Source organism: Numenius arquata, chromosome 9 (genome assembly GCF_964106895.1).
Source record: "Numenius arquata chromosome 9, bNumArq3.hap1.1, whole genome shotgun sequence".
Taxonomy (NCBI): domain Eukaryota; kingdom Metazoa; phylum Chordata; class Aves; order Charadriiformes; family Scolopacidae; genus Numenius; species Numenius arquata.
In genome coordinates this window covers 6,513,017-6,526,277 of record NC_133584.1, presented here as the reverse complement: position 1 = coordinate 6,526,277, position 13,261 = coordinate 6,513,017, and the positions used below count along the sequence as shown (strand labels likewise).

General features: G+C 38.6%; 1 protein-coding gene across 3 annotated transcripts in view; it reads right to left on the bottom strand.

Annotated features, from left to right (window-relative positions):
- The window catches only part of BCHE (butyrylcholinesterase), a 35,264-nt gene extending 22,898 nt beyond the window's left edge, over nucleotides 1-12,366 (bottom strand). Inside the window, exons 1-3 of one of the 3 annotated variants that reach the window (XM_074153617.1) lie at nucleotides 12,354-12,366; nucleotides 10,393-10,440; nucleotides 5,954-7,475 (exon numbers count right to left, since the gene is read on the bottom strand). In XM_074153617.1, the coding sequence (XP_074009718.1) occupies nucleotides 5,954-7,475; nucleotides 10,393-10,440; nucleotides 12,354-12,366 (1,583 nt within the window). Of the gene's footprint in view, nucleotides 1-5,953; nucleotides 7,476-10,392; nucleotides 10,455-10,595; nucleotides 10,733-12,353 lie in introns of those variants that run through there. The other 2 variants (XM_074153619.1, XM_074153618.1) reach the window with 2 other exon arrangements.
- Between the last annotated feature and the right edge of the window lie 895 nt (nucleotides 12,367-13,261).

The window sequence follows — 13,261 nt, the reverse complement described above, 5'->3', positions numbered from 1 at the left end:
ACTTCACTCATGTCTAAAAAGTGCAGTTACCAAATCTAATGAATAAAGTAATGCAAAAGACATAACCTAGCAACCACTGATTTGGGATGCCATATATTTTTTCATGATAAATAAAACTTCCTCTTACTAGAGTTAGCAGAGCATTCTGGTGCCAATGATTGATAGTACCTGTTAGTGTCCCTTGCTTACTTTCAAAAGCTTTCTGAAGAATAACCAAAGTGTGGAAGAGAAATGAATTTTAAAAGTGTTTAAAAAGATAAATTTAAATTCTTTCACCATGGACATCACTTAAATAAAGTCTGCTGGAAAACATTCAGGAGAAAACCACTGAACACTAACTTAATGTTGTTAAAATGAACTTTACTTATACACAAACATAATCATACTGAGCCTGATCCAGCCCTTTCCATATGATATTACACTATGGTTTCCTGCTGAATACAATTTTATCACATGTCTTTGCCTGTCTGATGATGTCTGGAATTTTATCAAATGATTTTAAGGCTACCAGTTTATACTCAGCTGCCAATGTTCTTAAATACAAGAATTAGCTAAGGAGACCCTAGCTCAAGGTAAATGGAGGCATTTTAAATCAAAGTGTAAATCAAGAACATCAATTTTGGAATCTGTTCTTTCCTATAACCCAAATATTTTATTATACCTGATTTATTCAGATAGCACCAGTAATAACCCTCTTTCTTTGCTCACTGGTAGAACACAGATTTTTGAGGGTATTATGACAATGTTGGTCTTTCAAGGCTCAAATACACTTTAAAAAATAAGTATTTTATGAAATTATGCTAATAGGACCAGCTGGGATGCTTGGTCAACCTAACTTGATACCAAAAGTTAGTCATTAAAAATTGTAGTGATAATGAAACAGCAGAAGTGTTCCAGTGATGGAAAATGAATTACCACACCTGGAAACTTTTGTCTTCCAGTCCCAGGCATTTATTGGTAGTTTAGCAATAGTTACCTTTCTCTGCACCTTAACAGGCATCAGTGTCCACCTCAAGATCGACTTCACACTGTTCAGTCAGGACGATCCTACCTATGCATGTTCTCCCTCAGTACACTGGATCCAATTTTAAAGTGAAAAAGTCATTGGAAGATACAAGTGTTTGGCTGCCAGTAGACTTCAGACACCAGCATGCTGGGGATACTGGGAATGTCCAGGACTGGAAAGCAGAGGCACTTCAGCCATGCCAGGAAGGGCAGGAACTGGTTGCATGTCTCACAGAAGAAAAGAATGATCATTGGATTGATGCTCTTCTAAGCACTTTGGATCAGAGCATGGTATATTTGTCCACCTGTAGCACATCCTTGCAAGAGTCTACTGGATAATTTGTACCAGTGATTACTTAGATCTGCTCTTCAAATAAATAGTAAGCGTATTTCTGTGGGGAAGAGATGCTGTGAATGTATAACTAGAAGGTAAGATACCCACATTGCCAGTCTGCTTAGCCACAGCTCCGTGGTTGGTGCTTGCCTGTGTCCTGTGGTCAGGGTTAGCATTAGCTAGAAATAATCCAAAGGGTTGATCCTAAACATCACTACCAGGAATCTTACGGGCCTCTCAGTCTGTCCTTTCTTCATGACGCTCCATGATAACTCCTTGAAGAGTCAGACCCACAAGGTAATTTGCAGTTTTGTTTTTTTTTTTTTCCCCATTCTTCTCAGACTATGTGATACGAAGTAACATTATTTATATGGGTAAATACTGCAGACAGTGATGAGCAGCCTGTCCCTACGTGCAGTAACAGAGGTAGTTATGGCATCCATAGTTCCCATGGGTTCCCAAGCTGCTGAATCCTGTTCTGGATAATGAATCTGCAGGGAATCTCATGATTGAGCAGCAGTGGCTCATTGTCAGAGAAGACTATTTCATCAGGGTCTTCACAAATGTTACAGACCACATAAATATATGTCAAATTCCTAAAAATGACACTGTTCCCTTGGGTACTGAAGGGAGATATTGGTGTATAATGCCAGCATCTAACGTCAAACCTCACAGGTGAAATGTCTGTTCCCTCCTCCTCTGAATCATCTACATTCCACATTCATATTCAAAAATAGAAAATCTTATCCCTGTTAATTTTCCAGCAAAAATGGTCAGTTATCACTGATATTTATTTTTAGCAAGGATGATAAGTAAGATGTGGCTAGAGACTTGGAAAATTGCATCAGTTATTAATGCAGGTGGTGGTCGAGTGGGAAACCCTTAGGTGGGCTGACAATCTCCTTTTGTTTACTGAGAAATGTAGAAATCAAGAATTTGCCATATGCGTTTGGGATCCTTTGAAGGAGTCACTTCTCTTTTTCTCCCTAACATCTTTTCTTTTGTTCTTACGTGACATTAGGTATTTCTAAGAAAAAAAAATGTTCCTACAGGGCATACCTTTGACTTTTCATCGCCATTTTTATTCCCAGTGCTCATGTGAGAATGAAAAACAGAGATCATTCGGGTCAAAGTATGGGCTTGGAGATCCCCTGTGAGAAACAGCTCCACAGGTGCTGAGCTGGGCCACCTCTTGGTCCCTCCCAACCAGAAAGCACCAGGAGAAAACCGATTCCGCTTTTGTTGACTCTACCTTATCTCCTTTCCTCTGCAGGCTGCTCAGGCTGCTCTTCCCTCCCTTGTGCTTTTTTACATCCGTGCATTAGAATATTAGGTCAAACGCCCTCACTAAAAATTGTGCTGTACAATATTTCTGATTTTCATCTTTTTGCTTGATTTTTCTCCTCATCTGCTGGAGACATCAATGGTAAAGTAATTTTCCCCTCGGATGTTTGCCCTTTGATCATGCCAGAGTTTGCTATAAACATTATGTCAAACGGGGCTTCCCCGGTTCTTTATAAATGTTTACTGTGTGCTGAAGGGAGCCAGGAAAACAAGGTTCACCAATTACTTTTGGAATTATTAACAATTTTTATTATTTCCCCACTCATTGTACACTATGAGTAATTTGTTACAGAGGCTTAGGGTGACAAGGAAAGTGTCACGTAATGGGTTAATACTGGCCTGATCTTTTACTGTTACATAAATTGCATGATTGTATTGTTTACCCTAATAGTGATGGTTTTGCTACTTGTGATGGAAGCAGAAAGAGGGATTATTTGCTGTTTGCTGTGGAAACCACTTGAAATTCAATCTGTAGGCTAATCTAATTATAGTGCAAATGACAGTCAGACTAGATGACAGGACTGTCTTCTATAAACTTAAACCTGAATCTACCTTACGTTGTCTAATTTTAGCGAGCTACAGTGACAGGGACAGTGTACTCTATTTTGCACAGCAGGTTATTGACATTTTTTTAATATATATATAAAAATTATATACATATAGACATAAAATTTAAATGTATACATAATCTAGTGGAAACCAATAGTTCACAGAAATGTAAATATTGTTCTGCAAAATCTAATACAGACCTGAATTTCTCTTTTCCTACTAAGAAACAGTTCTGTTTAATGGAAAGATCTGCTATCTCTGATATAAGATGCTGATTGCAAACTCCTGTAGGGCAGGTTGGAAAGCTGCAGTATATAATAAGGAGCCTTCATTCAGTTTGCTCTCCACTAAGGGCCTAATGACACTGGCTTCAAAGCAACGTTGTCATTGCATGTCTTCATGATGCAGGAATTGTTTCCAAGCTTTACCTGACCTCATTGTGCAGACTTCATCTTGGGAATCTATCAATCATCAGATGCATTTTTGGCATTGATAAATCAGCTGCACAGCTCAATTCCAGAATGTACACCCCTGCTGAATGCTTTTCTCTAAGCTAGGGTCTTTCACACCAAATTCATATGGAGTTGTGTCACCAGGCTCCAAGTAAAGAAGAAGAGCTCATAGATTAAATTTTAGATTAAATTTTACGAGAATAAAACCTGTATTAAAACATTATGCATCGATGAGTATAGCTATCTGTATAGTCATTTTCTGAGTTTTAATATGCTTATCATTTGTGATAAAAAATATTATATTTCAGGCTCTAACATAGAAAGGGGATAGAACTTGTTAGTGTAACTAATATTCCTACGTATCAAGGCAAACAATCAATCACACCTATTGATAAGAAAATCCAACCAAAAAAAGGATGCACATTAAAATAGGCTGTTAGTTGACATTGGAGTGTAACATGAAGGGACCACACAGGGCTTGGGCAAGCAGCTGGGCTGCCGGCAGGCTAGTGCCGGCCACCAAGAGCAGAACCACTGCAGAAGGGGGAACCACGGGATCGGGGCGGATGGCAGAGTCACCACGCACAGCAGTGCGTAGCATAACACCACGGTCAAGGCAAATGGTACTTTCCTTAGTAAACAGGGGAATAACAGGTTGAACAAAAGGGGATGGATGACAGCTGTAAGTAGGACTCTTTGGGGATGACAGTGTTTAATTCCAACATGGAAAGTTCCAAGAAGGTATTGATGAATCACAGTGTTAGAGAAGATACACAATTATGATTTAAAGACTTGAAAAAATGCATTATAGTGAAAGCCTCAAGACTATAACCTGTTTTATTTAACAACAACAAAAAAAAAAGATTAAGGGTTATTTGAATAAAGCCTAGAATTATCTCTATATGGAAAAAAAAATCATAATATAAAGCTTACAAATTGTCAAACAAAATATAGCACCTGGAAAATGTAGAAGTAGAATAGGCAAATTCCGACCAGACACAAAACTTTCTTTTATAACTGTAACCATTTTAAGTGGAATTAAGCTTTAGGACAACCTATCAACATTTGTTCTCGATTTTTCATCACTGGAAATGTTTAAGTCCTACCTGTGTTTTGTGCTATGTACAAGGTTATATGAACTAAATGAGCACAGTGGTCTCCTCTGATTTCTAATCTATTAGGAAAAATAATTAGATTCTTTTTCCAAAGTTGATTTCCATCTTTACAAATCTATATATCCCTCACAAACCAAAAGAAACATCCACCATGGAAGTTAAATTAATCCAGAGATTTTAAAATTTAAGTTAATGAAACATTTTTAAAGTGTGAATTAAGTGTTTGATTGGATGTTTTCACAGGGACAGATTTTTATATATATAATTTTCTCATGAGAGAGGACACACCAAGATACTGAGAAGACAAGATACCTCCCCGTCCTATCAGGCTTGCAGCCTTGAAACTAATCGTGCATGACTGTGGTAGCGGCTGTTTTTCTTACCACACTGAAATGGTTTCATTCCAAACTGAATATTGCATTGAGAGCCCCACAGCCCTGCCGTGCAGAGCAAGGGCTGTCTCACTTCTCTTGGACTCCAGCTAAATAGACTGAATGAGGGGTTGTATTTAAACCATTTCAAACATCCAAATGAAATATGCTTATTTGCTTCTTATACAGGCTAGGATATATTTCACTTAAAGATGAATCTAATGGAAATAGCAAGTGATTTGTCGTCAGCTTCAGTGAAACCCAGGATTATACTTACAGTACACATGGGAAGATAGGCTTTCTGAAAAGAACATCCTGCAATTCCAATCACTTCATCATGTGAATGTAATATACCTCCATATTTCACACCTGCATGTTCTGAGCAAATTACATCTTAAAGGAAATAGGGCTTTTTGCTCCTACTTCTACTGTTGGAAGTCTTTCCCAGAATTTGAAATACTTGTTTCTAAAACTTGAAACCATTACCTTCCTTTGTAACAACTGCTGCCATGGCAAAAACCCAAATGTTTTGCATTTGCTTTTATGGATGGATACACATTGTTTTCTTAAGCTTATTCAATAAATGACCTACACATCAACAGTTTATTTTACTAAGATGGTGTTTTTATCAGAACTACAATAGGAATTCTGGATAGCTGAACATATTAATCCTTCCTCATCATTCTCATCAGGCTTCAAATCACCACCAAAACAGTTAAGCTTTTTTCACCTGTGAAACAACAAGCATCTGCCCAATCAAACAAATTTCCACAGTAAACTTACCCAGTTTTCGCAAAACTTGCCCAGTATCTCAACATGGACCGGCTTAAGGTTTCTTCAGCTTTGGTGTAATTCACTCTTCTTTCTAGGGGCAACCCAAACACAAACTCTATCTCATAACCGTGCATCACTCCCATCCATTCTGGCCAAGGGAGCTTTGAGGATCGATGTTCAAAGAAATAAAAGTAAGCGTTGAGTCCTTGTTGTGCAAATTTTTTGATGAATTCCATTGCAGGACATATTATATTGTAGTCACCAATAACATCATCCATGGCATCACGGTAATGTTCTGGTTTATGCTCATTTTCCCAATCTGTGTACTGAAAAATGATCGATTCTATGGCAAGTTGGCTTGCTTCTGGGAAAGACAGAGTTAAAGCTGTTTCAAATTCTGTTTTATTGATCAAGCCATCGCTATCCTTGCTGAAGCCGGGGACACCGTATGCTAGAAATCCTGATCCTTCGTCTTTATTAACACCAACTAAGATCTGTGTTTGTTTGAAAAAGCCATTCTGAATCAACGTTTCTGGCATGTCTGAGAGAAAATCACCATCCACAGTTGGACAAAAATATACTTGTAAGAGAGAGTCATATGTTACAACAAAAATTTCATTCTCCAGTATATCCTGTGGGTCCTTGTCTTGAAGGCAGAGAATTAGCTCTGTCTCATTACTGGTGGGACACTGGAGTTGTTTAGCTAAAGCCACTGTTCTGTTTCTGGCTTCAGATGCTGTTATTGCAGCCCAAGGGGCATTTGCAGATCCACTTTGCATGATGGCTCTTGTGAATAAAGGATGGCTTTTAGGAGAAAGGATATGGTAGCTGACAGAAGCTGAGCCAGCGCTCTCTCCAAATATAGTCACACTTTTTGGATTGCCTCCAAATGCTGCTATGTTCTCCTGGACCCACTGAAGTGCCAATCTTTGATCAAACAAACCTGCATTGCCAGGAGCTTCCTGGTTTCCTGGCAAAGCCAAAAATCCTAATGCACCAGTCCTGTAGTTCATGGAAACAACAATGACTCTTTCTACCCTGGCCAGAAACTTGCCATCATAGACCGGTAGGGAAGTCGACCCAGTCTCAAAGCCACCACCATATATCCACACCATGACAGTTGCATTCTTGGGTTTGGGAGAAGGAACCCATACATTAAGGTATAAGCAGTCTTCACTTAGGCTAGTTTTTGGATTCCACATCTCTGATCCAGGAAATCCTGGGTAAGTTGTATCTAAAAGCTGGTAACAAGAGTTTGCATGTTTTGTGGCATCCCAAACATCTGACCACTTCTCACGAGGTTCTGGTTTTTGAAATCTCAGTCTACCAATGGGTGGCTGTCCATAAGGTATTCCAAGGAAGGCTGTCACAGTTCCCCCCAGTACCTGCAGATTCGTCCCTCTGACTTTGCCTTTCTTGGTTGTAATGATGTTATCTTCAGGCACTACCTTCCTGATGAATATATACAGGAGAAGAAGCCACATAAAAAATCTGGTATAGAGATGTGTACCGTTTGTCCAAATCATGATGCCTGAAACACAGGAAAAAAGAAATTCAGAATTGGTATTCCAATGTATTAGTACCAGAGCCGAAGCAGTGTATTCAAAAAGGGTGTAGGTCATACAAAGGGCACTGAAAATAAGACAGTGCTGCTGCACAAATCTCCACAGTCTTTAACCATAAGTTCCTGTTAGTTAGTTAGTTGCATTGCACAGACTGTGTTTCACATTTGGTATTTGGTAAAGTTCTTCAAAAAGATTCTGTTCCTTAAAAACACAGAACTGAAGAAGCCAGACCAGAGAAAGTAAAGTCATGTAAGCAGACTGACTATTTCAGTTATCAGATGACTTAACCACTTGTATTTCCGCTGGACATTTTATGATCTGTGACGGAAAATGCCATGCCCGACAAGCCATTATTCTGTTAGAGGTTACTTTGGTAACTCGTGTTCTCAAATCAATAAAAAGTGACAACAAACATCACTAGGCATGGATTTTTCCACACATAAACATTCATCCTGTGAACACCGAAAAGGAGCTTGAAGCCAAGTTTTAATCTAAGGATTTCCAGATCCACGTAAGTTTTGAACTATATGATTGTGTCACAGCAGATGCCTAGGCTGAAGCAAACCATTGAGATGGCATTGCTATAAACTCAAAGCACTGGCTGATAAGATCTGAAGGTGTTTTAACAAGTGAAGTACATGAAGTGCCCTGGAACTGACTGTCAGTTCTCAGCTCCTTGTGGGTGACTGCATACAGAGGTACGCCAAGACCTAAATGAAACATTTCTTTCAAGACCTTTTTTCTCTACAGCAACTTAACCAAGTTTACAACCATGACAAATAGTCATACTTCTACTACTTAGAATGAACATTAAAATGCTAAAAAGCCAAGGATTTTTTAATATATGTAGGTGGTGCCTAATAATTTAAGTATGGCCTGGTCTTTGCTTCTTGAGAACTTTTCAAAGTGATCATTAATATTATCTTAAAGCTAAGAGTATAGATGCTGATTATGTACTACATTTAAGCATACTAATAGTCCTATTTACTCCAACCTTTTCAAATGCTATAAAAACACCAGTATCTTCCCCTTGAAAGTGAAAAGTCAGAAAAAGACTATTTGCATAAACCCATCTCTATGGCTAACATATTTGAAAACGCTCAACAAAGCTTCATTCTATTTTTTGCTTGTTGCCCTGTCGTACATAGTGTACTCTGTCCTGCCACTTCAAACAGGCCATTCTTTGTTAATGAGAAGCACTTGTGTCCTTAAAAGGAATGAGGCTAATTTCTGTGGAAAGTACAGCTGTGGCCTAATCTGAGCTCCTCCTGCTTGTTTGCGTATTCTTGGAAACCAACTAAGAAAATGCAGGGGAAGAAAACAGAAGATTTTGCGCAAAGAGGTTCCTAACTTTGAGATACCATCAAAGGAGCAGGGAAGAATCTTCACAGACAATTTTTTTAGCATTCATCTAAACAGATAGATAAATTTTCAAAAACATAAACATTTAGGCTCTTGCCTTTTTATTAAAAGAAAAAAAGATAAGGTGGTGAATGGGAGCAATAGACTTCAGAGCTGATCTAACACTCCATCTAGCCTTCAGCTTGACTTATAGAAACCTGCAAACAGTCCCATGTATGCTAAATTTTAGAGATGTGAGTAGTCAATCTGGGCAACACGTGGTCCATCAGCTCCCAAGGAGTTTGGGTAAGCAGAGGCTCGCTCCAGCAGCCCGCAGTACCCACAGAGGAGGCTCACATTATTTACTGGTATTTAGTTCACCTTTCTATATGCCAGTAATTTTTTTTTTTTTTTCCATTCATTCCTGTAATAAAATCTTTTAAGAGCTGGGTGAGAAAAGAGATTAGCTTAGGGCTAAACTCTTTCACCCTATCTCACAGTCAACCAAGACAACTGGGGTGGCTGTGAGAAATGGTATCAGTAAGGAACTAGTTGGGTGTGTGCTCAATGCACAGCATTGTGAGATGGGAGTAAGTAATTTCTAGAAGTCTGTTGTTTCACTGACACTCTCTTTTTTCACATATTCACTCCTAACAGATGACCCAGGACCGAACCACAACAACAAGCTGGAAATAATAAGAGAATTCAAACATCATCATTATGAAGAGAAGAAAGTGACACTAAGAAAAGCAAGAGATGCTAAAGTTCCTAAAGCTTTTAATATCTAAATAGTAATTAAAATTAATTCCCCTCTGCACTTTACTGTTAATTAAAAAGAAATGGGATGGGAGGGAAATACTGTAGCATTGCAAAACACAGAGGCATAACTTTTGACCCTAAGAAGTTTTAGACAAGAATTTTAAGAAGAAAAAAACTGACATAGAATTAAATTCTGTACCTTTTAAATTAGGTTTGCAAAAGAACAGGTGGCATTTTAAAGACAAAGTTTGAAATAGATCAAGCCTGAAAAACACAGAAGTTTTGCACTACTGAATGAGAGGACTTGTCTAGTCTCAAGTTACTCTGCTAATATTAAAAAAGTAGCAAGTGACAGAGGATTATTATCACACCTTGGATGTATGGCAAATATTACATTTAATAAGGTTTTTAGTGCTGCATTAAACCAAAACCAACAACGTAAAGCCCACTGAGCAAAACAAACATTACTTGATTATTACTATGAGAGTAAAAGGGTCAGAAGATTGCTTTAGCTCATCAACCTTAACGAAGAAGAGATATATCATATAATGTATTTGCATACTTTAAAAGGCTGCTTCTCTAGTAGTTTCCTCCAGCAAAAGTTAAACAGACTATACTTTTGTATTTTTATTCAGCAAGGGAACACAATTTATTTCAATGACTGTTTCCTCTCTTTGCAAATCTTCACTCAGCCATAAAATCTATACACAAGACTATATAATCACTATTTAAATAGAAAAGATGGTTGAATTAATAAGTGATTTCTAGCTCAGCTTAATTTACTTAGCTCAGGATCCCTTGAATAATACCAAGGTCTGATACACATGCCTGCTTACTCGTTCCATTTGCAGAGCAGAGTGAGTTTTCCCAAGAGAGCAACAAATGGGCAGAGCGTAACATTTTAAAAGATCACAATCCCCGTGCAAATCAAGCTGAACTGTAAATTATCCTGGCAGACAGAGACGTGTAAATAGAGAATCACTTACCCCACTTCTATTACAAGAACTACAAAGTTTTTAAGAGTCAGGATCTTTGAATACTTCAGGGAAAATGCAGTATGCAGCTGCTGCTTTAAGCCCGTAAATTGGACAGTACTGACATTATAATCAACTGTTTCTGACACAAAGCTCGCGAGAGTTGGCAGCAGCAACTTGATCTGCAGGCAGCCGTTCCTTACTCTGACATCTGTTCAGAGGCTAATGCTATAGTTGTAGAAATCCTACAGAGAGAAACCTGGTTTGGAGAAAATCAGGCATGAGTTTCCACGGGAAAGGGAAGACGCAGTGATTTGTTCTTAGCACGGGGCAAATCAAGAAAGATAAACAGAATTATAAATATAATAAAATCCTGCCTCTCTTCCCTTCCTCTTCCTTAGAGCACTGATCTCACCTGTGCTTTTTTGCCATTGTACAGCTAAAGATTAGCACCATTTTAAAGTATCTCAAACTTTTCTTTTCACTGTAAGATAAGTAGTTATTTTTGGTTTTAAGCAACTGTGGCAGATAAAAAAGGAGTGTCCTCTGCACAGACGTGTCAACAACTGGCAAGCATCAGTTGTGTCACTTGACTCATGGCCATCTGTAGGCTACGGCAGAAATCTGCGTTGTCCTCTTCTGATGTTCGGGTTAAAAATGGTACCCATGTGGTGTCACACGCTGTTTTCTCTCTCTTCTTAGGCTTCAAATAGGATATCACCCATGCTGCTTAGTACATCTGACACCCTCCTTTTGCCTGAACCTCTTAATCATTGTTTCCACCAGAATGCAGCACCACAGGTGCAAAGCCAGTCCAAACCGCAGGTCAGAGTTGTCAGGGTTGCAGCACAGCTGGGGACATGTCCCACAAAAAAGGGGGATATGTAAATTGCAAATATTTTTGGGTACCAATGAAAGCAGAATACAGAAGGGCTGGAGAAGATAAATAAATTACATACACCCACTTTACAAATCGTCTTGTCAAACCCACATCCCTGAGCCACCACATGAAACCAGAAGGTGGTGGGGCTGCTGGCCCCCAGCAGCATCTGCTCTCCAGCTCCACTCTGAAAAAAGCAACTTTCCCACAATTGTAGCTTTTCTTCTACCAAGAGCCTTTGCTTCCCCCGTTAGAGCTGAAAATTACTTTCCCTCTGTTTAATAATCAAACTACAGTTCTGTTTCAATTACACAAAAGCAATATTTGGCAATGCATAGAACAGGAATAAAGCAGAAATAAAAAGTTAAGTACGAAGTTTATAGACCTTAACATGGAGACTACAAATGATTTTTAAAAGCTAGCATGTGAAATAGTGTTTTAATACAGAAAAGCTCAAGAAAGCATGGTCATTTAGTTTCTCCCAGTAATTTTACAGTCTACCTTTAGGATCAGACATTCAATAGGTACATTGCAGGGACATGCCCATTGGAGAGAATATGTCCCAGTCTAAACCTAAACCAGGTTATAAATCCCTAAGCTTTCAGCATGTAAGTGTCCAATAAAGTTGCTAGTTCAGAATTCAGAATTCTTAGCCGAGATTGTAATCTCAGTAATGTTAATAGAAATATTTAATAACAAAATAGGATTAATTTGGAATCTACTGTAGTGGCAACTCTTGCTGATCAAAACTTTTCAAGTGCTGTTTCCTACAGGAAACGTTAAATCGTGCTCTTTAAATTTAGGCAGTTTTCAATGTTCTCTGACATGTGCATTCACTGATTTTTTTCTAACGCCTCTTCAACCCATTTAGAAACGTGTCCAGTTGACACACATTTGCTTCATTTTCGTGACATCAGAGGAATGAATCATAAGCCCCAAATCTTGTTAGAGGCCACTTTTTAATAAGGCATTTCTGATGCTTATGACAAACCATTGTATTCTCAACCCTCATCGCTGCCTTGAGCAGCAGAGAAACAGCACTAGACTCAAACACTAAAAATGCTGTTTCTGGATTCATATATTGTCTGGCACTGGCCATGTTGTCCTACATCTGCTATCTCCACCACTCTCCCTTCCCCACTCCTCGCCCCTCTCTGCCCCCCTTTACAGTGCCCAAGGCACCTGGAACAGCCTCCTGCTCTGAGGCAGGCACAGTTACTAAATGCAAAATGTGGAGCATTGCTATGGACTCTGACAAGGTGACCCTGGGATAAGTGAATCAACTGTCTCAGGCTGTTTCTCGGGCGGTAGGAAACACTGAGTTCAGCCTTGGGGTTACCTGGATGTCTTCAGGGAAAGAGAGCATTAGGACAGACTGTTTAGATTGTTATACTTCTCGACTATTATACTTTAGTCTAATGTTAGACTCTTATGCTGTACTTTTTAAGAAAACTAAGCCCTCTGCTAGAATTTTTTCCTTTAATTAAAAAATTAACATATAAATTAAAGTTTCACAACTGTGTGCTGTGAGAGGAAACACTTATTTTAGTTATTAGCTTACTAAAAATACCTGAGTGAAAATTAGAGATTAAATACATTTAATGCCTTTAGTAATTCTGCGTAGAGTGGTCATTTTCTCAGTTTTCCTTCGGGAGCTTGAAAGGAAAGGAGGTACAAACCAGCAGATAGAACACCATATATATACATGTGCGTGTATACATATAAAGGCTGTTACACATACATACATATATGTGTATATATATATGTATGTACATATCCTGGTACTTTTAAATATGTC